General features: G+C 34.9%; 2 protein-coding genes and 1 long non-coding RNA gene across 3 annotated transcripts; 1 reads left to right on the top strand and 2 right to left on the bottom strand.

Annotated features, from left to right (window-relative positions):
* Positions 1-695: 695 nt before the first annotated feature.
* On the bottom strand, positions 696-16,983 carry LOC102802944 (collagen triple helix repeat-containing protein 1-like). Its single transcript, XM_085496608.1, has 4 exons — positions 16,739-16,983; positions 2,717-2,923; positions 1,392-1,587; positions 696-1,295 (listed from the first exon to the last, which is right to left on the bottom strand). Exons 1-4 carry the CDS (start codon positions 16,859-16,861, stop codon positions 1,144-1,146), a joined length of 678 nt encoding a protein of 225 aa, XP_085352734.1. The 5' UTR covers positions 16,862-16,983; the 3' UTR covers positions 696-1,143.
* Positions 11,123-11,786, top strand: LOC146747990 (uncharacterized). Its single transcript, XR_014928903.1, has 2 exons — positions 11,123-11,268; positions 11,547-11,786. It is a non-coding gene; the product is annotated as an uncharacterized LOC146747990 (long non-coding RNA).
* Positions 16,984-18,560: 1,577 nt separating the features above from the next.
* On the bottom strand, positions 18,561-26,149 carry LOC102804145 (collagen triple helix repeat-containing protein 1-like). The gene is made up of 4 exons (XM_085496609.1): positions 25,917-26,149; positions 20,586-20,792; positions 19,261-19,456; positions 18,561-19,164 (listed from the first exon to the last, which is right to left on the bottom strand). Exons 1-4 carry the CDS (start codon positions 26,037-26,039, stop codon positions 19,013-19,015), a joined length of 678 nt encoding a protein of 225 aa, XP_085352735.1. The 5' UTR covers positions 26,040-26,149; the 3' UTR covers positions 18,561-19,012.
* Between the last annotated feature and the right edge of the window lie 990 nt (positions 26,150-27,139).

The raw sequence follows: 27,139 nt of genomic DNA on the forward strand, positions 1-27,139 counted from the left end.
AGTTTGACGGGTTATAACGCAAAATAAAGACAGCATGACGTCATCACGTCATATCCTATGAGTACCTGGCCAAAACGATTATTTATGTAAGTACTTAGCCAACTTTACTGGATTGTATTAAAAACTCATACTTAATTAGTGAGCCAATTAGTGAGTGAGTGTCATCACTTATAAAATAATTTGACAGATGACAACTAATTTCCAGCCATATGACAGAAGATAGGGCCGACTGAGAATCGAGTGTTACGGAAAACAGGTTCTGTCATTATAACAATTATACGTCATGCTTCATGCTTTTGTCATCATTCTCAAAATATGTAAATTACCACGCATGCGCCATGTTTTAACATCACTGCGCATGCGATCTTTCTAATTTAGATTATGTAGACATAAATTAAAATATGAATGAACATGGACAATAAAAACAGTGAATGGACGAAGGTAAAAAATAGGAGAAAAGGAGATGGCACGGGAGACTCGGGTAACTTGATTCCCAAAACATTCACCCTTCTTATTACCAGGGGAATATTCTTTTCTAATGACTTTGTTATCACTAGATTACGTAATATGTAGTAACTTGGACAGCAATGCATAATTGGAATTCCACTCGAATTGTCGTAAAATATCAAAGATAATAAGTCCTACGTTAATTATGAAATAAAAACACAAACATACACGATTCAAAACTGACACGATAATGATAATATAATTTATTTGTTAGTGACGTAATGATGATTATATCAATGGTAATATTATATATGAATAGACGTATACAACGAGTGCGAATATTGTATTCTCTACCGCACACTTTTCAACTCCGTCGTGGAAGTCTATCAAACTTTCACGCGCTGAGGAAACCGCGATGAAACACGTGAGTGAAATGAGAATCGCGAATTTATGTTAGTCTTCGGTGACGTTGTGCTTTCAAATTTTAGAATAATGGCATTGATATTTGTTTAATAATATTTGAAAGTTGTGATCTGAAATGAATGCGAACGGTCGAGAATAAACGGGTCTCGTGTGCCCTGTGCCCTCTATCGGCGATTGTTCAAGTTGAAATTGTCGAAAGAGGGCACTGCACTTGTGACGCTTTTCAGTCGTTAATATAATGTCGAAAAGCCCTATCTTGAAACAATCGAACCGTTACTGGGCTATGGGTATTTCTTCTATGATGATCCTAGATACTGATTGCCAGCCAGTATAAGCATCCGAAGCAGGATGTCCACTACAGGGAGTAGATACATGGAAAGCTACACGAATTTCACCTTTACCAATACCATAACACATTCCTTCAACTGAAAACAATAAGTATTAGTCAATCATTATTTCATCTTATCTTAGATGTACTGTACGATTATAGATATTTCATTTAGTGTTAGTATCATACTTACCAGATATGCCAACATGCATATTCTGACTCCCATGAGTATGCATAGATGTGTCTATTGGAAAGGGGTTATCGCACTCGTTGTCATTAAACGTAAAATACCAACGAGTACATGACCCCGATGCAGACACTGCACGTAGATTCCCATTCCACACAACACGTAATACGCTATTATCCGACATTTTGTTGAATTCACACTCCTGTAAGAAGTACGTTAATTATTATTAGAACTTTTTTCTGTCATAGTCACGTGTTTGCACTAATTTGATTTAAGGTCCCATAAACTCTGTAATTTGTTGCATCTAGCAAAATGTTATTCACTCTGGCAGACTTATTTTTTCTCGCAACTCTTTTGTATGTCATGTAAACAACTATTTTTTACTTGTGTTTCATACTTGTCTTATTGGACCCACATCTCAACGAAGTGGTGCGACTGTCACGACCGTGATGGCTTACATGTTTGTGGTTGGTATATCTTGAAATATGCTTTATTATTATTGCTTTATTAAATAATAGTAATAGTATGCAAGTGCGCATGTATTATGACATAATAGTACGTACCAGTAATCGAAATCGCATGCGCGTTATCGGTCATATGGGTGTTTGTGCCCGAGCGCAGGATACCATCTACGTTAGATTCTGTTCCAGTCTCTTGCTGCTGCTGTTTATAATATTGACAAGTACAGTTGTGGGAAGTACTAAGGTAACTATATAGTTCGATAAAATAGTTAAATTTTTATTAGGAATACGTCTTACCACTGATTTGTGGTATTGATTGTTAATATTTAAATCGTTAGAAAATGTAAAATAAAACACTCTTATTTAAAACAGCACAACAGGTCAGTACATTTTAAAGTCTCATCAAAAGTACACAATTTTGAGGGCTTATTATCTGCTATTGTTTCCATTACTTTTATCTAATATTTTGGAAATATGGGCAATATGTATTTCATCCCGACTGAATTATTGTATGTTTTTATTCTATCCCTGTAATTTTCAGATTGAGATTTTTTTCAAAGCAATAATGTTTAGCTACAGTTTTATATAATTGTAGCGTCGTTTCCCTCATTTTAAAATTGCCATTGAGGATGTAACCATGTTTATCGAGACCTATTTCACTGTTGGTAGCTGCGTGGACCAAACTTCCTTTTTTGCATATCAGGATTGTGTGCCCGAAAATGTAATATATATATACGTGCATGCAGAGCGGAGACTGGAGTCTACATCTGAGTATACTTGAGTCTACATCTGAGTATACATCTGAGTATTACTTACTTTTGGACGAAAAATACTTTAATCTAAGTATGCGAAAACAAATAAATGGGTTACCTTGACGATTCCGTTGTCACGCCCGTCATCTATATTTTGCCAAGCACACTGTTTTATATTCTGCACAGGTAGCTCTGCGATACCCGGTGGGCCAACGGCACCAGTTTCACCTCTTTCGCCCTTCGTACCATCTCGCCCGTCGCGACCTGGGTTACCATGGCTACCGGGAATTCCGGGAATGCCGGCACACCCTGTATTGTAGCCGGACTGAAAGAACGAGATAAGAGATTTGACACAGATCCCATGGAATGCCGGGATAGGATTTACTTTCGATGTTGACATGGAAAGCCTTATCGTGTCGCAGTTCATAGATGTTACACTAACTATGCCAGTTTTTAGAAACTACTCAATAATCCGTATTTGTCCGAACCCTGATAAGTGTTTATACAGTTCATCTTTATTTTTGATTTGAAAATTATTGTTCCATTACATCAATTAACAAGTATGGTATTACAGGGGCCGTTGAAATCCTATATTTCGAACAAAGTGCGTCATTTTTGTTTGATTCTAACTCAATTATATTTTGGTACTAACTTCAGTATGTTCATGGGATAATCTACGGAGAAAATGGAAACGAACATTTATTGATAAGAGTTTCTTAGAGTCCCTAACCCTAACCCTCTTTAGGTTATTTATAAGTATTTGGAAAGGCATATTGAATTGCATTGTGGGACTGGAGTGTTAGGATTAGGATTCAGGTTAGGGGTGAGGGGGCCTTAAGGAACTCCTTCCCATTTATTTAGTTTAAACAACAGACGATTATGAAGCTCTATTTCCACCGTTGATAATATTATAGCAGGTACAGCTGCCGAGTTAAACAATGACTTCTTGAACTATTCTATCACTGTGAAAGAAATTTGCCGAAACATTAAACAACTCTAAATGGTTCGCCAGATTCACTGGATAATTATAGGGGCATCTCGATTCTAAGTATTTTTAGTAAATATTCACATCAATCTTAAATAGGTCTCAGTTCGTGGGCGGAAGCTTTAGGAAAAATTTACGAGGTTCAAGCCGGTTTTCGGAAAAGTACAATTGATAACGTTCGTGCAGAAAAACTCGTCAAAAAGGGAGGGAAATTTACTGTGTCTTTGTGGATTTCTCAAAAGCATTTGACACCATTGAGCGTCAAAGTTTATGGTACATTTTTTTAACGGGTGGCATCAAGGAGATAATGTTTAGAATGCTATTTAGCATTTATTCTAATGTTAAAACGGGGGAGTCGTCACCTGCGCATGCGTAAGATGGCCAAAGTGTCATTGTTTACAAACAAGCGTCTACCCATGAGCCTTTGCGTTTTTAGCTTGGTTGTTATCGTCGCTTGGGATTCAATTCCCGCTCGTGCGCAGGTAACGACCCTCCCGCTTTAAAGCATGTGTGACGTCAAAACATCGCACCGAGCATTTTGATTGCCCTATTGGTGTAAGACAAGGATGTATATAGATTAAGTCCTTTCCCTTTCTCCTATTTCATAAATGAATTAATCATAGCACTACAAATTTCGGGTCAAAGAGGGATACAGCTGTCATCAGATTTACTAGAGATACTTTTTTGTTTACAGACGATATAAATAGTTTGAGTTATTTCTGTGACTTGTGGAAGTAGATTGTCAATTTATCCAAGACTAAAGTTGCGGGGATTTCAAGTGCAGAAACATGGTTTTATAAGGGAAAAAAGTTCATGTAGTTTCATATTACAAGTAACTTGGAGTGTTGTTTTCTTGTCGGTTAAATTTGTCATGTGCTACTTAATTGCTTGCCCAACAAGGTAAAAAGTTGTTAATGGGTTTAAACGTGCAAGGAAATTGGGCCCACTATCTTATTTCTTCAAAATATTTGACACAATTATTCTGTCAATATTAACATATGGGTCTAAAATTTTAAGTCACCATTGATATGATTCAATATCTTACTTGTAGAATAGTTTAGGTGTCTCCCAAATGCTCAAAACTGTGCAGTACTAGGAGATTTTGGACGTTACAAAATTGTTATAATATGAGGTTATTACGCCGCGAGAATACCTCAAAGTATGCACGAAGACAGTACAAGCGAAGTATCGACTGACGCGCAGCGGTGGTCGATGCGACGGCGTACTGTATGAGTGTATACTTTGAGGTATTCTCTTAATAACCTTATTATTATACATCTTTCCCTTCCAAGGATACATCATGAAAATGCCGAAATCCAAAAAGTTTAGAACAGAATCAGCGAACTTCTTCAGTTTGTGCGGAGTCCGGTCAAATCCTGGTGGCAGCCATGTTTGTTTTTATTATTAGAGAACGCTTACGCGCGTAATCATTCCATATTTGGAATTCGCATTTCCTAATATGGTAGGATGAAAATTCCCCGTAAAATACCGCAAAATTACGGCACGCTGTAACTTATGGCGCTACGGTGACATATGAATAATAATAACAGTTAAGAGATGTGTAAAGTACTGTGCCAAATTATTACTCATGCCAAGGACAGGGTACGCTAGTAAATGTAACTTGGTTGTACCACTTAGAGATATCTCAGTCAAGAACTAGAACTGGGTCGCTAATGTTAAACAAGTATTATTATTGTGCATTATGCAAGAAGTTTGGAATGTACAGGACATCTCAAATACTGATTGCGTTATTATTAAGATATTCGTTCATAGATTAAACTAACGTTTGTATTTGGATTGGCATGGTGATATTTCAACTATGGATAAACTAGAAAAATTTCAAAATTAATCATCTTAAAGGGTGGCAGTCGTCGTGCCGCGTTCTGTTCAATATGGGACTCATAGCGACGTTTACAACGCGTGTAAAATACATTGTTTATTTACACAAAATTCGAACACGCGCTGCGCGACGACCACCGCGCTTTAATTAAACCCGATGGATATTTATTTTCCGTGTCTGTCCTCGCTCACAGGTGTGTGTTATCGCGTTTTATTTGCAGTGCTTGTTGTCTCAGGATAGAAACCGACAGGAAAAAGGGTATTGAAAGAAGTGACCGAGTCTGTCCTTTATGCAAGTATTCTGAAATTGAAGACGAATACCATTTACTATTAGTTTATCCATTTTTTTTAGTTCATTAGGGACAAATACATTCCAGGATACTATTTTACATTGCCTTCATATAATAAGTTTGTGGAATTGATGAAGACGTTTGACAGCCACATACTACAATCCATGGCAGCTTATTTGTATCATTCCTTAAAACTAAGATATTTTATTTATTTATTTATTTATTTATTTATTTATTTATTTATTTATTTATTTATTTATTTATGTAATCTGTATTTTTGGGTCGCAAGCTTTGAACTATAATAAAGACCAATTAAGTTGCGGGGAGGAGTTTATAGTTTACCCCCTTAGTTGTTATTCTAATTTGCTAAACTACTAGTATTGATGAACAAGTTTACATATACAGATGAGATGTGTATCATCAAATGCCATTTTTACTGTGAAATATAATTTTGAATACATAAACTTAAATGAACAACGATAGTCATTTTACCATCATACCAAATTTTTGATCAAGATCTGAAGCCAGTATACAATTATGTCTGTTTAGTCTAAAGTTATCGAAAGTAAAATACATAACAGGCAAAATGTTGCTTTCACATTTTGGAAGAAAAAGTGTACTCAAAGATTTGTATATTGTATTTGACATACAGTTTACGCGACACAAATTCTTTGTCAAAATAAATAACTTTCGAAAATTAAAATTCACAGGAATTTGTCTCAGCTATTAGAACACAGTTCTTATAATTCTAATTTAAAACATACTTCAACGACAATCAATCTCGTAGTATGAAAACCAACTCCAGCCTTGAAGTATGAATCTAAAAATAGTTAGTCAGTGTCCGGTTGAGAGAGAAATCTACAGTATTATTGCCTCCCGAGAATCCGCATCTTCAAACGCTGCAATTCGTGACTGGGTTATATTCAAAATAAGTAAGAAATGCCAGGCTATGCAAACAAATAAATCACAAGAAACGAATACGTAAATAATAAACGCGTAGAGTAGTTTATTACGTCAATACAGTACATCCATTGATATACCAGAGAATTTACCATAAAGAAATATGTAAGCAAACGTTAAACACAACAACGCGGTAAAGAATGGCGCTAAAATACTTGCGCGTCCTATTTATAGGCTCGGTGGGATTCTGAACTCTAGGCGGGAATGTCCCTCATTGGTCGAAAGTTAACATTATAGAAATACGTAATAAAGTGGTGTTTTCTATCACGTTCGCACTTATGTCACCAACATGTCTATTTATAGACATGGTTTAAAGCAAAAAATTGTACATGTATCAAATATATAAAGTACAGTATTTAAGAAACTATAATACAATAATCAGTGTTTTCGTATGATAACGATCAAATGCTTAACACGACAATTTCTGCAGTGTTTTTTTGTGTGTGTATTTTCAGAACTAACACTTATTTAACAGTGTTCTACTGAGACAGCTTATATTCAGATATGTATATGACATAAAAGTATTATCCATTTTCAGTTAATTTATGTTTACTCTGTTGTAACCTTGTTGGTTTTGTTTCTCAAGATTGAGTTAGTCTTCACTCAGCATACAAGGAGGTATACAATCATTAAGGTTAAATCAAATCAGTAATATTTAAACATCAGTTGTACTTCTATTTGTAGACTGCTTTCCTACTATACCAGTACTGTCTAAATCCTAAAACTTGTTTGTATTCTGCTGGTTGCTTGATTTGGTCATTTGTAGGTCCACGTTTAGTCACAGTGCTGAAAAAATGCTCCATAATAACAATACTGAACGCGATATCCATTCCACCAGAGTATATGTGTTAATGCGAACAATTTATTTATTGACAAATTCAACAGACAAGAATATTCGAATAAGAACTCCCTACGAGTACGCAATTTTTGATGACTGGTCAACAAAACCCCTCGATACACCATACCGTAGTAACCAAAACAAACTTCCACACCACTTCCACTTCCTTTGAAAAATTAATGGTTAGAGTGCAGTGACTGTCGATCTTTTAAAACCTAATTTCGAATTATTATTCCTTTCAAGCTTGCAATGAACTTAATTATATCACGGAGGTGCCCCAATATTTTTATTCCGTCGAATGTTGTCACGTGATAATCTGGATAATATTACTAGAAGAATTGGAATGGACCAATTGTCAATTATTGACTTAAGCATAAAATAAAGGAGATATTTTCTGAAAGCAGATGGGGTGGGGGATTACAAAATATAATTAAAACAGCATCCGGATTACTTTCGGAAATTCCGTCGCGTTTCGGAAAGTTTTAATTTTCAAAACTTTTGAATATTTATTTGTGCTTTTAGGTTAGTGAGAAGGTTATAATAATTCTTCATTTCACTTTAACACTGTTTTTACACCCCTCAGACCCCTTTAAAAAGTCACTTCTGGCCATTATAATGGCCACTATTTTCTTAATGGCCAGAGTATTGACCAGAATTTTTTAAGTGGCCAAAATATTTACCAGTGTTTTTAAAATGGTGGTTTTAATGACCCATGTTTTTTATACTGGTCAGAATAATTACAATTGCTTTTTGAATGATGGAGTTGATGAACATTTTTTTTTTATGGGCAGTATAATGGTCATTTTATTTTTCATTACATACATAAAATGACCAGTATTTTTGTTCATGTCTCTAAATATAATGGCCCAGAAAACAGCCTCAATATACGTGTGGGAATTTATTTTTCCCAAGTTTCACTGGCGCTTCCAAGTACACTTAAATGAAATTTCGCGAATATTGCCCCGATCCCCAGTGAAATTTCATAGTAACGCTGATGCCAGTGACTGCTGGTGGACTGCATAACCTGCGGAATATTTAGATGGTGTTGAATCATAGGACGATTGCAGTACTGCAACTGGCACATCAAGGTATGAATTTGTAATTATTTTACCATTTTACAATGACTTCAATACAATATTAGATACTTTTGTTGTTGTTTATGTAGCAGGATAGTCTTTTGGGGCTTTCGTTTTTGTTCAGTCATGGCACACTGTGTAAGTACTGTTTCATTATCATTCATAATTGTCAAACAACAAGCTCAAGTAGGTGTTAATGAGGATTAGCTCCTATGTTTGTTAATACAAGAAAAGTATAAACAAAAATTATTTCCAACTCCTGAAATCTGCAAAAAAACATCAACGTAAATTTGTTTCCATTCATGGCAATTTTTTCAAATTATTTTAATAAAATAATTTAACTGACTGCAAAATGTTTGTTCTTTTAAATTTTTGAAGACTATGTATATTGTTTTTTTTTTTCAGAAATAGTGTACTGTACACTGGGAAATCTAATTTAGTAATCATGTATTAACTATACATGTATATATTATGCCCATAACATCAAATACCATACAGAATCCCTTTTTTATGCAAACTAGTATAGATGATATATGCCTACAGTGTGCAACAGTTCATTTTTCTTTGCGCACAAAAGAAAAAAGTAAAACTCATACTCAAGATAACTTTTAATTTAGCATGGATTTAAACTAAATTTCAATTAAATCTAATATTCTTTGCTCATTTTTGAGTCCAATTTGATTTGAATGAGTTGTAAAGATCACTATAAAGGGGAAGTGAACCTAAATGTATGCACCTAAAGTAGGAATAAACAGAAGACACTTATTCATAGCATTCATGTAGAGCTCTTTAGCAAAGGCTAAGAGGTCCAATACGTTACCCTGTGCTAAAAAAATGTGCATGAACACAGGCTAAGAAATACTAGGTACAGAGTAAATCTGGTCAGTCCAAAGCCTTAGCACAGGCAAAACAAAACATGCATGAACGCTTAGCTCGGCTAATAAAACCATTGTATTTAATGTTTATTTAGTAGATTTACTACTATATTCATAACTTTTTATTTTGGTGTGCCATTTCCTGCATGACAATCAACGCTAACACATATAGAGAGATTGACTCAAGAAAAAATGTACCGATGATGAGATACTGTGCTACTTCCTGTTATTCTGCAATTTGCACTTTCTGAATTTGCTTTGGTATTGTTTTATAGCTGTAGAACTAACCTTCCTACTTACTCTTACTGAGCACTCATAGTTAAAATTTCTGAAGATTTTGCCTATTCTTAATAAGTTTGGGCGTTCCTTACCCCGTGCTAACCATTGTTTCCTTCTGTGCATGAACTCAAACATATGAGATTAGCTTAAATCTTAGCTCGTACTTTGTGTAGCATGAACACTACTATTGAAGATACAGGGGGCAAATGGGCGAGACTTAAACAAAATATAATGAAGGTGTAATATGCAGTCAGTAAATGTCCTAGGCATTTCTGGGTCAGCCAAATTGATCATGGGTACTCTTGCTCAACTTGGACAAAAAAATATTTAGTCTATATAACGGTACTTAAATCATAGACCTTAGAGAACAGGGACATGCTACTGTGGCTACCCCTTTCATGTAACCTTAGTTATAATCCCCCTACCCAAATTAACACCTTAGAGAAACTGATAATAAATCTATGTCAACACCACTGTTACATCTTCTCCTGTTTCATAAGCCAAACATGGCTGCCAGGGTGTAGCTACACAAAATGAGACAATTTTGTGGTTGGAATATAATCAGAAAAATTAAATTTGATCAAAACTTGAATAGCCAAGTCCATTCTATTGATGCGAGTGAAACTAAAAATTAACAATTTTCATTCCACTATGAAATCAGGAAAGGGAAACAAAAATGGTAAGTTTTCTCTGCAAGGAAACAAAACTGCCTAAAAGTAAACAATGACCTGTGGAAATTTGTGTCATTATAACAAGTGGATTTTTCATCATATTTAGAACAGATATAGCATAGTGCACTTGTTATACACTGACTAATGGGAATACTAGTAAAAACTGTTTCAGATGTATAAATCTTCTAGGTACATGTATATGTATTAATGAGATTATACACGAGGTTATAACCCACATTGTCTCAGACAGAAGTTGCATGACCCTGTTTTCTAAGGTCATGCTTAAATCATAACCATCTGAATACCATTATTTCACTTTTCAAACTAAACTGTTTTTATATTTTTAATATCATTTTTTTGATTTTGAAAAAAAAATATAGAAACAATATTACACTTAACATAATTACTCTATTAGCAGCACATGCGCTTAGGTAAATTACAGGGATCTTCAATGGTCGAAATAAGTAATATTTTCATGATTTAGTATCCACAAATGTAATATTAGAGCAAATATGGTATTGTATTGGATCATAATTATAATACAATTATTTATTTTGTGAAAGTACCTGGGGATCGATGATGCATGGTGGCATGATCGATGCATGGTGGCATTCCCATTGTGGAGGGACTCTATAATTTTGTATGTACACAACTTCCTACTTTGAAAGACAAAATTATGCAGCTGCATTGTTACATAACATTCTTTTGTCTCTTGTAGGAAGTTAAATCCCCCTATTGTTCTCAGAAATTAGGTTCCCAAGTACAGCAATGTACTGTCCACAGAGGGACTGTGTACTGTCCTAGTCTCTCAAGAGACGAACTGTGTGTATATATGGCACAACCCCTTAATATATTCGGTTAGGAAACAATTTGATGTTATTCTGTTTTATTTGATATTTATATTTTTTCAATCAGAATGTACCGGGTATCATCTTTTTGGAAGTATATCTGAGTTGCATAGGGGAAACATTGACATATCACAAGATGTCATTTTATCCACATTGTTATTAGTGAGGACAGAAATATGCCAGAATACACAGACACCACAAATTTGTTTTTCCAAAATTGATTACAAAGTGTCTTAATTAAAAACTGGTCATTGTAAGCTAATAGCAATCTGAATTATTTTTTGCAGATAATGACAATTTAAAAAAAGGAAATACTATATAAATGGAACGTAAGAAGTTGAAGAACCAGAATTTATGGACGTTAAGGGGAAAAAAAAGTTTAACCAGTATTGATGGATGCAATGGTTTAGCATTTGCATGTTTATCAGTTTTACATTTGCACACAGATTTTGAAAGTTCCAAGTGTGTAGAGTTACTGTACATTCCTTTTTTTATGTTTTCCCTCAAATAAAAGTGACATCTTTCAACTGGTATTTCATGATTTTCAGCTATCTTATATAGTTCTTCTTGCTGACCCTTTTGTACACACCCACACTCACTCCACAATCTTTCATCTTCTTAATAATTAACAGGAAAATATTATTGAAAAAATCCTGTAGAGATCAAAAACATGAACAAATTTGACACGCCTACATCTTTGAGAAAAAATATTTTACACTAGAAAAAGAATAGCACAAAAACAAAGAGGAGAAAAAACATTTTGCACAGCCCCCTCCTTAAGCTAATCGCCTCTCAAGAAAACTTGATGAATATCTGGAGGAGTATGACATTGCAAACCTAAAATATTATCCACTAAAACAGTCTGTATGGCTGTGCACTACATCATGATTTTTCAAAAACAAAACAAAATATTGCTTACATATTCTTGTTTTGTTTAATGTTTTCATTAATTATCCAATTTCTGTACTTTATGTGTTTGTACACTGAGCTGAATAATTAAGATGTTTTGAAGCACAGTGATAGAGGGACTGTGTTTGAAGCAATGTTTTAACCCCCTCCCCCATATGACATTTTTACTTTGCAAAGCTGTACCTCCCAGATCTTTAGTTGTTTATGCATAGATGGTCTTTGGTTATAAATTATTTACTTTCCAGTCATTTTTGAAGTGTAAACCTTTGTCATACTTTCTGCTGTGTTGACTTCCTGTCACTATGCTTTTGTTTCCCTTTGGTTAGCTAAACATATGAACGCTTGTTGAAAATCACACTTGGAAGTAAGAGTTTCTAATGGAATAGCAAGCAATCTAATCTATTCCTGAAATTGTTAAATTATATATAGTGTTATTTGGAAATGTCAAAATAAACTTCTAGGAATCTGTTATTCAGTTCAAAAAATAAACTGGTTGCATGCAGAATCTCAGAGAAACAATTGCATGTACATGGAGGAATGGATGGATGTTGCAGCAGCAGAAGTTTGGGCCTGGACATTCCAGTCGCATTTTTAAAATGATTTTAAATAATGTACGTATTCTTAACAAACTGTTACATGAGAGGGGGCAGAGCATGAAATAATATTTTAGTTTTGGAAACTATGCAAAGATGTGTGTTCAGTAATTCAATACCTTTGATGAGCCATTATTAAATCTGTACACTAAGGGTTAGATTTGAATAGATTCCTAGTAAGATTGGTGCATTCTTAATTCAAAAAAACTTAAAAAGTTTTAATACTACTAAATTATACATATGTTTGATATAATTTATTGTAAAACATTAATGTTGTTGTGAAAATAGTTTCACACAAAACGGTGAAAATTTGCCAAAATCCTTATATGTGTTGCCAGTGATATGCTAGTTTCCATTGTTATTTAAATGTACTCATCATGGAGGTAATCCATTACAAAACATCACTAATCCACAGTAGTCTGGTTTCAGGCTACACCAAGTCACAGTCCTTAGAGGGACTTTGACCAAGTGCAGGCTAAGATTTAAGCTAATCCCAAATGTTTGCATATCAGCTATACCCAATTGTCTTCACTCACAGGAGGGCCCAACAGTTATAGCACAGGCCACAGTCTTGAGGGTCTGTGCACTGGCTAAGAACACCCAAACTTGTTTCCCAAGGGAAGCAGCAATTATGAACAAACAATTAAACAGCAATGGTACAGTTCCATAACTACACTGTTAACCGATATAAACCAACCACAAATTATCGAAACAACCACCATATGATTTTCTCCCTTAATATTTTTTTTTTCATTCCTTTTCCATGTTTTATTGATTTATAATGCTTATTTTTTTTTATTAATATCATCACCAATTTTTTCAATTGTTTTTTTTTTAAACCATTGTGGTGCTTCCGATACTAGTTTGCTGATAGTTGTTAGAAGGGAATTTTTGTGATGTTGATTGGTACACTCAAAAGCAATATCACATGTGCAATTTACGTTACACTCCAAAACGGCATGCGTGCGCATGCGAAACACCATATCTTCGACTTCTGGGGAAGTCGTCTACTAGTATCCCACCAGTCATTAATTACTCCGTACACGCTTCCACACTGATTGGGTCGCTGTAGTAGAGCATACAACAACGCCAATTTGGTTCGCTGTCTACGACATGCACTAATAAAACTCTGCATTCTGTAACGCCGTTATATACTGTTCCTGTGCATCCAAATAAGTCGGTCTGTCTACGCGCGTGTTCCAGTGCACTTCGCTTCATAAATTAGAATGAAACATGTCAGCAGCAGAAATTTTGCGTTCGTAAACAGCGCCCCTTAGCCCGTGCTAAGGACTGGCCCTCCCAATGCATGGATGCAATTGGGTCTAGTCAAAATGCAAACATCAGCTAAAATCTTAGCCAGTACTTCATGTAGCATGAACACTACTATTGTCCAGCATTATAATACCGTGAACAAACAAACAAACATGCCATTCACTGCTAAGTCAGCTAGCTACACACATGGACCTCTATGCTAGACCCCCCCCCCATATAACTTACTGAACCACCCAACACCGTTTTGTACACATGCAGTAGTCGTGGAATATTTTCACAGATAATTTTCATATCACATTAAACCATTCATAATAGAGAAAATAGCAAAATATAAAAATAAAGCAGAGCATCATGGGTATTTTTTAGTTGACTGTGTCTTAGCATGGAGGTAGAAAAGAGAAGGAGTGAGGACGCTATTTAAGCCCATGTTAATCTTATAAACATCCTTTGTCTTCGCTCTGGTTAAGCCACTTATTGTTTTTGTTTAGAAGTCGTTTTATCTACATGATGATAGCCGCTTATTTACACAAGAAAATGAGAGTAGAACTGAAAAAAAATAAATTCCGTTTAAACATCGTCTATAAAATTGAATGCGCAAACCATAAATAAAAGAATTGTGCATGCGCAATGACCTTTATCGGATCACAAAGGTCATTTCACACTTATAGATAGCGGAAATTCTGCATACGGACGCTACCAAGATGTGTGATTACTTCTTTTCTGGTATTTTTCATCACAATAGTCGTCCAACTTTGGACATTAATTAAAAAAATCCCGCAAATTTCCGCAGTGAAATTTAAAGATACATGATGAGATTATAACAAGATGTTTTGACGAGTCCTTTTTCATTGGTGTGCTGAACTGTGCAGATGTTTAAAATCGCGCATTTTGTTGTAATAGATTTCGGGCGTTGAGTACACTCAGCGTACGTCTTTCCCTGCATTTTGTATTATTGTTATCTGTTTGGGCATGCGCAGTGCGTTGAGAATCTTCACGAAGTTTCCGAATACAGCCGAAACACGTAAGCCGATTAACTGTGACATTGTACAGCGTGTTTGCAAACTAATTACAATGTGTATGTGAGTAAACAAATCCAAAGCATCATGAAACCAGCGGAAACAATAGCGTCCTCACTCCTTCTCTTTTCTACCTCCATGGTCTTAGCCACTTTAAAATCACCTTCCATCAACCCTTCAACATAAACTTCTACAGTTTATAACACATGTTATGAAAAGTTACTGGTTAAGTATTTCAATTTAAAATGTTATAGTTTGGGTGTATTTGAAGACTAAACTTTAGTTTTTTGTCATTATTAAAATGGGAATTTTGTTTATGTTTGAGCTTAACCCCACTCATAAAGACAGGCTCTTTTTCGGATTAATAACTCGCTGTTTATGTGACTTTTTGGAGTAACTCCTTGTGACTTTTTGGAGTAACCAGCTGTTTATGTGACTTTTTTTGGTGGAAAGTCAGTTGCTGAATATTTTTGGGGTTGCACACTTTTCAAAGATTCAGTAATGAATGTCTTGTTTGTTTGTTCAAGGTATTAAAATGCTGGATATTGCCTTTATAAGAACAGGAAGTAGTACAGAGTCTCATTGTCAGTCCATTTTTATCTCAAGAATAATGTCACAGAATGTGCTTGTATTGATTGTCAAGTTTAGTATAGTTATGAATGAGAATAGTTATGAATATAATAGTTAAATTTTCAAATGGACATCAAGTACAATGGTATTTTGGGTGATTAGCCTGGGCTCAATGTTTGCACACACTTCATTAGCACCCGTGATAAGGGTCTAGACCGAATTTTGAAAACGGGTCATCTTCTATGTTCAATAACCTATTGCATTATACTATATATTACATGTATTAAGTCAACAGTATCAAGTGCATGATTTGTTGTGATTTTAAAAACAAATTAACCCAAAACGTCATATTTTTTCAAGATATATAATTCCATATTTCAAATTTTTCAAAATCTTGTATTTTACGTTTACCTACAATTGTACTGGCTTAAAATTGAAGCAAACTGAAGCGAGTGAGGAAAAACAGGAGAGCTGTCAATCCCCATGTGCCATTATCGGGTATATCTGTGACATGAAAAAAAAAATGACCATTTTATTCATGTAATGAAAAATAAAATGATCATTATAATACCCATTAAAAAAATAGATTGTCACCCACTCCATCATTAAATAAAAAATTACTATTATTCTGACCAGTGTAAAAATAGTGGTCATTATAACTACCAGTTTGAAAATACTGGCCAATATTTTGACCATTAAAAAATCTCTGGTTGGTATTCTGGCCATTAAAAAAATAGTGGCCATTACAATGGCCAGAAGTGACTTTTCAAAGGGGTCTGAGGGGTGAAAAAACAGAGTTAAAGTGAAATGAAAAATTATTATAACCTCCTCACTAGCCTAAAAGTATGAATAAATATTCAAAAGTTGTGAAAATTAAATCTTTCCGAAACGCGACGGAATTTCCGAAAGTTATCCGGACGCTGTTTTAAATGAATCTCAGACATTTATTAGTATCTACTACACGTAGTGGTCTGAATGTGAATGTGAAAAGTTAATTCCTTCAGTCTCACTGTCGGTAGCAGATCACTGATATTCTCGCATTGTTTTCAAAAACGAACTTTCGAATATCCGTTTGACTTTGATCACTCTATTCACCGTTACCAGAATATGTATACTTACCGATTGTGACGAACCACTAGGGAACTCGCTGGAACCACCGACGTTTACTTGTGACTGAACGCACTGCAACATTACGATTGTAGAAACAATAAACATAATCGTTATGATTTGAAATGACGCCATGTTCTTAGGTGTCCAGACATCAACTTCTCGTGCAGATATATATTTTAGTCCTGTTTACAGTAATGGTGAAGACTACAGTTACACAACTTTATCTCTTTGTCTGTTGCAGGGTCTGTTGCGAATCACGATTCTTCTGATCACGTGACCCGATTTGCATATTTTGCATATGTTAGTGTACTATCATATATTTATTTATGTATTTATTCAATAACACTCACGCATCCCTCTGAGGGGATGGGAAAGGTTACAACTATAAAAAATGAAACATGATTAAGAAATAAAAAATACAATTCAGGGACACAAAGACAAACACACACACACATACACACTAGTACACAAACAAAACAAGGGGGAAAAGCCACCTATGATTTAACCTTAATTGTTTTCTATCCTGTTTTTATAAATTTTGTAGGTTCATACTGGGAATTAATTTAGTGATATGCCCTCTGGTGATTTATTATTGAAATTGTGGATGTGTGCATTGACAATGCTGAATAGATCTTTTCTGAGATCCTTGGTTTCATCTTCCACCTGATTTTGTCACATATTCTGTCATTCAGAGGGATTTTTTGTGGTGGCCAACTTCAATATTAAGGGTTTGGTCACTCAGACTCAGGGACAGACTCGGAAATCTGTGATTTTTATTTTTTAAGATAGGCTTCCAAGATGAAATTTGGTTTAAAAGTTCTGCTGACTTTTTTCCCCATTAGTTGAGGCTCTATTGTCATTTTTCAAAATAAAAGAGGGTGTTGTGGATTTCGGTAGTTTGAGATGGATTCATTTTATCTGATGTATGAATTAGATAGTTTCAGTTTGCTTGGTGTTATTCGGCCAAGAAGTTATTCCATATACCATTTGGTTCTAATTGCTGTTTTAACCAAAGCTTCCTTAAACAGTGAGTTTGTAGAATTCTTGACTCGTTTAAAATATGTAAGACGAATATATCGAGCTCACTATAAATTCCCATTATGAATGTATTTTGAGAGACAAAAACTTATATGGACATCTTCGGGATTTAATATATAATATAATCTCTATGACTTTCCTGTGTGTGTTAATTTATTCCCATCGTGACCGTGAACACAGTACTAGTAAAAATTCAGACACATTCATTGAGGCCGGAGGAACATTAGAGATATGAGACTAAGATTTCTGATAGTCATGACTTATAACAACTACTGAATCCCCACAGCGTCATTTTTATTTGGAGAAAAGTCTAAACGCGATAATACGTTCGCCGAATGCCATATACCCTTCTCCTCATCATCCAATATTGCATTTTGGTGAGATTCATTATTATTTGAATCTTTCTCGCTAACCAGAGGGTGATTTCGTGCTCTAGATTGAAAAAATAAAAGGAAGTCATATGCATAGTATTATTTATGTAGACATAAATTAAAATATGAATGGACATGGACAATAAAAACAGTGAATGGACGAAGGTAAAAAATAGGAGAAAAGGAGATGGCACGGGAGACTCGGGTAACTCGATTCCCAAAACATTCACCCTTCTTATTACCAGGGGAATATTCTTTTCTAATGACTTTGTTATCACTAGATTACGTAATTTGTAGTAACTTGGACAGCAATGCATAATTGGAATTCCACTCTAATTGTCGTAAAATATCAAAGATAATAAGTCCTATGTTAATTATGAAATAAAAAAACAAACATACACGATTCAAAACTGACACGATAATGATAATATAATAGATTACAATTTATTTGTTAGTGACGTAATGATTATATCAATGGTAATATTATATATGGATAGACGTATACAACGAGTGCGAATATTGTATTCTCTACCGCACACTTTTCAACTCCGTCGTGGAAGTCTATCAAACTTTCACGCGCTGAGGAAACCGCGATGAAACACGTGGGTGAAAAAAGAATCGCGAATTTATGTTAGTCTTCGGTGACGTTGTGCTTTCAAATTTTAAAATAATGGCATTGATATTTGTTTAATAATATTTGAAAGTTGTGATCTGAAATGAATGCGAACGGTCGAGAATAAACGGGTCTCGTGTGCCCTGTGCCCTCTATCGGCGATTGTTCAAGTTGAAATTGTCGAAAGAGGGCACTGCACGTGTGACGCTTTTCAGTCGTTAATATAATGTCGAAAAGCCCTATCTTGAAACAATCGAACCGTTACTGGGCTATGGGTATTTCTTCTATGATGATCCTAGATACTGATTGCCAGCCAGTATAAGCATCCGAAGCAGGATATCCACTACAGGGAGTAGATACATGGAAAGCTACACGAATTTCACCTTTACCAATACCATAACACATTCCTTCAACTGAAATGAATAAGTATTAGTCAATCATTATTTCATCTTATCTTAGATGTACTGTACGATTATAGATATTTCATTTAGTGTTAGTATCATACTTACCAGATATGCCAACATGCATATTCTGACTCCCATGAGTATGCATAGATGTGTCTATTGGAAAGGGGTTATCGCACTCGTTGTCATTAAACGTAAAATACCAACGAGTACATGACCCCGATGCAGACACTGCACGTAGATTCCCATTCCACACAACACGTAATACGCTATTATCCGACATTTTGTTGAATTCACACTCCTGTAAGAAGTACGTTAATTATTATTAAAACTTTTTTCTGTCATAGTCACGTGTTTGCACTAATTTGATTTAAGGTCCCATAAACTCTGTAATTTGTTGCATCTAGCAAAATGTTAGTCACTCTGGCAGACTTATTTTTTCTCGCAACGCTTTTGTATGTCATGTAAACAACTATTTTTTATTTGTTTTTCATACTTGTCTTATTGGACCCACATCTCAACGAAGTGGTGCGACTGTCACGACCGTGATGGCTTACATGTTTGTGGCTGGTATATCTTGAAATATGCTTTATTATTATTGCTTTATTAAATAATAGTAATAGTATGCAAGTGAGCGCACATTATGACATAATAGTACGTACCAGTAATCGAAATCGCATGCGCGTTATCGGCCATATGGGTGTTTGTGCCCGAGCGCAGGATACCATCTACGTTAGACTCTGTTCCAGTCTCTTGCTGCTGCTGTTTATAATATTGACAAGTATAGTTGTGGGAAGTACTAAGGTAACTATATAGTTCGATAAAATAGTTAAATTTTTATTAGGAATACGTCTTACCACTGATTTGTGGTATTGATTGTTAATATTTAAATCGTTAGAAAATGTAAAATAAAACACTCTTATTTAAAACAGCACAACAGGTCAGTACATTTTAAAGTCTCATCAAAAGTACACAATTTTGAGGGCTTATCATCTGCTATTGTTTCCATTACTTTTATCTAATATTTTGGAAATATGGGCAATATGTATTTCATCCCGACTGAATTATTGTATTTTTTTATTCTATCCCTGTAATTTTCAGATTGAGATTTTTTTCAAAGCAATAATGTTTAGCTACAGTTTTGTATAATTGTAGCGTCGTTTCCCTCATTTTAAAATTGCCATTGAGGATGTAACCATGTTTATCGAGACCTATTTCACTGTTGGTAGCTGCGTGGACCAAACTTCCTTTTTTGCATATCAGGATTGTGTGCCCGAAAATGTAATATATATATACGTGCATGCAGAGCGGAGACTGGAGTCTACATCTGAGTATACTTGAGTCTACATCTGAGTATACATCTGAGTATTACTTACTTTTGGACGAAAAATACTTTAATCTAAGTATGCGAAAACAAATAAATGGGTTACCTTGACGATTCCGTTGTCACGCCCGTCATTTATATTTTGCCAAGCACATTGTTTTATATTCTGCACAGGTAGCTCTGCGATACCCGGTGGGCCAACGGCACCAGTTTCACCTCTTTCGCCCTTCGTACCATCTCGCCCGTCGCGACCTGGGTTACCATGGCTACCGGGAATTCCGGGAATGCCGGCACACCCTGTATTGTAGCCGGACTGAAAGAACGAGATAAAAGATTTGACACAGATCCCATGGAATGCCGGGATAGGATTTACTTTCGATGTTGACATGGAAAGCCTTATCGTGTCGCAGTTCATAGATGTTACACTAACTATGCCAGTTTTTAGAAACTACTCAATAATCCGTATTTGTCCGAACCCTGATAAGTGTTTATACAGTTCATCTTTATTTTTGATTTGAAAATTATTGTTCCATTACATCAATTAACAAGTATGGTATTACAGGGGCCGTTGAAATCCTATATTTCGAACAAAGTGCGTCATTTTTGTTTGATTCTAACTCAATTATATTTTGGTACTAACTTCAGTATGTTCATGGGATAATCTACGGAGAAAATGGGAACGAACATTTATTAATAAGAGTTTCTTAGAGTCCCTCACCCTCTTTAGGTTATTTATAAGTATTTGGAAAGGCATATTGAATTGCATTGTGGGACTGGAGTGTTAGGATTAGGATTCAGGTTAGGGGTGAGGGGGCCTTAAGGAACTCCTTCCCATTTATTTAGTTTAAACAACAGACGATTATGAAGCTCTATTTCCACCGTGGATGATATTATAGCAGGTACAGCTGCCGAGTTAAACAATGACTTCTTGAACTATCCTATCACTGTGAAAGAAATTTGCCGAAACATTAAACAACTCTAAATGGTTCGCCAGATTCACTGGATAATTATAGGGGCATCTCGATTCTAAGTATTTTTAGTAAATATTCACATCAATCTTAAATAGGTCTCAGTTCGTGGGCGGAAGCTTTAGGAAAAATTTACGAGGTTCAAGCCGGTTTTCGGAAAAGTACAATTGATAACGTTCGTGCAGAAAAACTCGTCAAAAAGGGAGGGAAATTTACTGTGTCTTTGTGGATTTCTCAAAAGCATTTGACACCATTGAGCGTCAAAGTTTTTGGTACATTTTGTTAACGGGTGGCATCAAGGAGATACTAGTAATGTTTAGAATGCTATTTAGCATTTATTCTAATGTTAAAGCGGGGGAGTCGTCACCTGCGCATGCGTAAGATGGCCAAAGTGTCATTGTTTACAAACAAGCGTCTACCCATGAGCCTTTGCGTTTTTAGCTTGGTTGTTATCGTCGCTTGGGATTCAATTCCCGCTCGTGCGCAGGTGACGACCCTCCCGCTTTAAAGCACGTGTGACGTCAAAACATCGCACCGAGCATTTTGATTGCCCTATTGGTGTAAGACAAGGATGTATATAGATTAAGTCCTTTCCCTTTCTCCTATTTCATAAATGAATTAATCTTAGCACTACAAATTTCGGGTCAAAGAGGGATACAGCTGTCATCAGATTTACTAGAGATACATTTTTGTTTACAGACGATATAAATAGTTTGAGTAATTTCTGTGACTTGTGGAAGTAGACTGTCAATTTATCCAAGACTAAAGTTGCGGGGATTTCAAGTGCAGAAACATGGTTTTATAAGGGAAAAAAGTTCATGTAGTTTCATATTACAAGTATCTTGGAGTGTTGTTTTCTTGTCGGTTAAATTTGTCATGTGCTACTTAATTGCTTGCCCAACAAGGTAAAAAGTTGTTAATGGGTTTAAACGTGCAAGGAAATTGGGCCCACTATCTTATTTCTTCAAAATATTTGACACAATTATTCTGTCAATATATGGGTCTAAACATATGGGTCTAAAATTTTAAGTCACCAAGGATATGATTCAATATCTTACTTGTAGAATAGTTTAGGTGTCTCCCAAATGCTTAAAACTGTGCAGTACTGGGAGATTTTGGACGTTACAAAATTGTTATAATATGAGGTTAATACGCCGCGAGGATACCTCAAAGTATGCACGAAGACAGTACAGCGAAGTATCGACTGACGCGCAAGGATACATCATGAGAATGCCGAAATCCAAAAAGTTTAGAACAGAATCAGCGAACTTCTTCAGTTTGTGTGGAGTCCGGTCAAATCCTGGTGGCAGCCATGTTTGTTTTTATTATTAGAGAACGCTTACGCGCGTAATCATTCCATATTTGGAATTCGCATTTCCTAATATGGTAGGATGAAAATTCCCCGTAAAATACCGCAAAAATACGGCACGCTGTAACTTATGGCGTTACGGTGACATATGAATAATAATAACAGTTAATAGATGTGTAAAGTATTGTGCCAAATTATTACTCATGCCAAGGACAGGGTACGCTAGTAAATGTAACTTGGTTGTACCACTTAGAGATATCTCAGTCAAGAACTAGAACTGGGTCACTAATGTTAAACAAGTATTATTATTGTGCATTATGCAAGAAGTTTGGAATGTACAGGACATCTCAAATACTGATTGCTTTATTATTAAGATATTCGTTCATAGATTAAACTAACGTTTGTATTTGGATTGGCATGGTGATATTTCAACTATGGATAAACTAGAAAAATTTCAAAATTAATCATCTTAAAGGGCGGCAGTCGTCGTGCCGCGTTCTGTTCAATATGGGACTCATAGCGACGTTTACAACGCGTGTAAAATACATTGTTTATTTACACAAAATTCGAACACGCGCTGCGCGACGACCACCGCGCTTTAATTAAACCCGATGGATATTTATTTTCCGTGTCTGTCCTCGCTCACAGGTGTGTGTTATCGCGTTTTATTTGCAGTGCTTGTTGTCTCAGGATAGAAACCGACAGGAAAAAGGGTATTGAAAGAAGTGACCGAGTCTGTCCTTTATGCAAGTATTCTGAAATTGAAGACGAATACCATTTACTATTAGTTTATCCATTTTTTTAGTTCATTAGGGACAAATACATTCCAGGATACTATTTTACATTGCCTTCATATAATAAGTTTGTGGAATTGATGAAGACGTTTGACAGCCACATACTACAATCCATGGCAGCTTATTTGTATCATTCCTTAAAACTAAGATATTTTATTTATTTATTTATTTATTTATTTATTTATTTATTTATTTATTTATTTATTTATTTATTTATTTATTTATTTATTTATTTATTTATTTATTTATTTATTTATTTATTTATTTATTTATGTAATCTGTATTTTTGGGTCGCAAGCTTTGAACTATAATAAAGACCAATTAAGTTGCGGGGAGGAGTTTATAGTTTCCCCCCTTAGTTGTTATTCTAATTTGCTAAACTACTAGTATTGATGAACAAGTTTACATATACAGATGAGATGTGTATCATCAAATGCCATTTTTACTGTGAAATATAATTTTGAATACATAAACTTAAATGAACAACGATAGTCATTTTACCATCATACCAAATTTTTGATCAAGATCTGAAGCCAGTATACAATTATGTCTGTTTAGTCTAAAGTTATCGAAAGTAAAATACATAACAGGCAAAATGTTGCTTTCACATTTTGGAAGAAAAAGTGTACTCAAAGATTTGTATATTGTATTTGACATACAGTTTACGCGACACAAATTCTTTGTCAAAATAAATAACTTTCGAAAATTAAAATTCACAGGAATTTGTCTCAGCTATTAGAACACAATTATAGAGTTCTTATAATTCTAATTTAAAACATACTTCAACGACAATCAATCTCGTAGTATGAAAACCAACTCCAGCCTTGAAGTATGAATCTAAAAATAGTTAGTCAGTGTCCGGTTGAGAGAGAAATCTACAGTATTATTGCCTCCCGAGAATCCGCATCTTCAAACGCTGCAATTTCTGTGGGGTAATGATTCGTGACTGGGTTATATTCAAAATAAGTAAGAAATGCCAGGCTATGCAAACAAATAAATCACAAGAAGCGAATACGTAAATAATAAACGCGTAGAGTAGTTTATTACGTCAATACAGTACATCCACTGATATACCGGAGAATTTACCATAAAGAAATATGTAAGCAAACGTTAAACACAACAACGCGGTAAAGACTGGCGCTAAAATACTTTCTATCACGTTCGCACTTACGTCAACAGCATGTCTATTTATAGACGTGGTTTAAAGCAACAAATTGTACATGTATCAAATATATAAAGTACAGTATTTAAGAAACTATAATACAATAATCAGTGTTTTCCTATGATAACGATCAAATGCTTAACACGACAATTTCTGCAGTGTTTTTTTGTGTGTGTATTTTCAGAACTAACACTTATTTAACAGTGTTCTACTGAGACAGCTTATATTCAAAGATGTATATGACATAAACGTATTATCCATTTTCAGTTAATTTATTTTTACTCTGTTGTAACCTTGTTGGTTATGTTTATCAAAATTGAGTTAGTTTTTTTTACTGCTCACACAGTCTTCACTCAGCATGCAACGAGGTATACAATCATTAAGATTAAATCAAATCAAATCATTAATAATTAAACATCAGTTGTACTTCTATTTGTAGACTGCTTTCCTACTATACCAGTTCTGTCTCAATCCTAAAACTTGTTTGTATTCTGCTGATTGCTTGATTTGGTCATTTGTAGGTCCACGTTTAGTCACAGTGCTGAAAAAATGCTCCATAATAACAATACTAAACGTGATATTCATTCCACCAGAGTATATGTGTTAATGCGAACAATTTATTTATTGACAAATTCAACAGACAAAAATATTCGAATAAGAACTTCCTACGAGTACGCAACAAGACCCCTCGGTACACCATGGAAATCATAACCAAAACAAACTTCCACACCACTTCCACTTCTTTTGAAAAATTAACGGTTATTTAGAGTGCAGTGACTGTCGATCTTATAAAACCTAATTTCGAATTATTATTCCTTCCAAGCTTGCAATGAACTTAATTATATCACGGAGGTGCCCCAATATTTTTATTCCGTCGAATGTTGTCACGTGATAATCTGGATAATATTACTAGAAGAATTGGAATGGACCAATTGTCAATTATTAACTTAAGCATAAAATAAAGGAGATATTTTCTGAAAGCAGATGGGGTGGGGGATTACAAAATATAATTAAATGAATCTCAGACATTTATTAGTATCTACTACACGTAGTGGTCTGAATGTGAATGTGAAAAGTTAATTCCTTCAGTCTCACTGTCGGTAGCAGATCACTGATATTCTCGCATTGTTTTCAAAAACGAACTTTCGAATATCCGTTTGACTTTGATCACTCTATTCACCGTTACCAGAATATGTATACTTACCGATTGTGACGAACCACTAGGGAACTCGCTGGAACCACCGACGTTTACTTGTGACTGAACGCACTGCAACATTACGATTGTAGAAACAATAAACATAATCGTTATTATTTGAAATGACGCCATGTTCTTAAGTGCCCAGACATCAACTTCTCGTGCGGATATATATTTTAGTCCTGTTTACAGTAACGGTGAAGACTAGTTACACAACTTCCTCATTTGTCTGTTGCAGGGTCTGTTGCGAATCACGATTCTTATGATCACGTGACCCGATTTGCATATTTTGCATATGTTAGTGTACTATCATATATTTATTTATGTATTTATTCAATAACACTCACGCATCCCTCTGAGGGGATGGGAAAGGTTACAACTATAAAAAATGCAACATGAATAAATAAAAAACACAATTCAGGGACACAAAGACAAACACACACACACATACACAAACAAAACAAGGGGAAAAAAGCCACCTATGATTTAACCTTGCTTGTTTTCTATCCTGTTTTTATAAATTTTGTAGGTTCATACTGGAAATTAATTTAGTAATCAGCCCTATGGTGATTTATTATTGAAATTGTGGATGTGTGCATTGACAATGCTGAATAGATCTTTTCTGAGATCCTTGGTTTCATCTTCCACCTGATTTTGTCACATATTCTGTCACTCAGAGGGATTTTTTGTGGTAGCCAACTTCAATATTAAGGGTTTGGTCACTCAGACTCAGAGACAGACTCGGAAATCTGTGATTTTTAGTTTTTTAAGATAGGCTTCCAAGATGAAATTTGGTTTAAAAGTTCTGCTGACTTTTTTCCCCATTAGTTGAGGCTCTATTGTCATTGAAATTTTTTCAAATTTTCAACTTGAAAATAAAAGAGGTTGTTGTGGATTTCGGTAGTTTGAGATGGATTCATTTTATCTGATGTATGAATTAGATAGTTTCAGTTTGCTTGGTGTTATTCGGCCAAGAAGTTATTCCATATACCATTTGGTTCTAATTGCTGTTTTAACCAAAGCTTCCTTAAACAGTGAGTTTGTAGAATTCTTGACTCGTTTAAAATATGTAAGACGAATATATCGAGCTCACTATGAATTCCCATTATGAATGTATTTTGAGAGTCAAAAACTTATATGGACATCTTCGGGATTTAATATATAATATAATCTCTATGACTTTCCTGTGTGTGTTTATTTATTCCCATCGTGACCGTGAACACAGTACTAGT

This window comes from Saccoglossus kowalevskii, chromosome 3 (assembly GCF_978046115.1).
Source record: "Saccoglossus kowalevskii chromosome 3, keSacKowa6.1, whole genome shotgun sequence".
Taxonomy (NCBI): domain Eukaryota; kingdom Metazoa; phylum Hemichordata; class Enteropneusta; family Harrimaniidae; genus Saccoglossus; species Saccoglossus kowalevskii.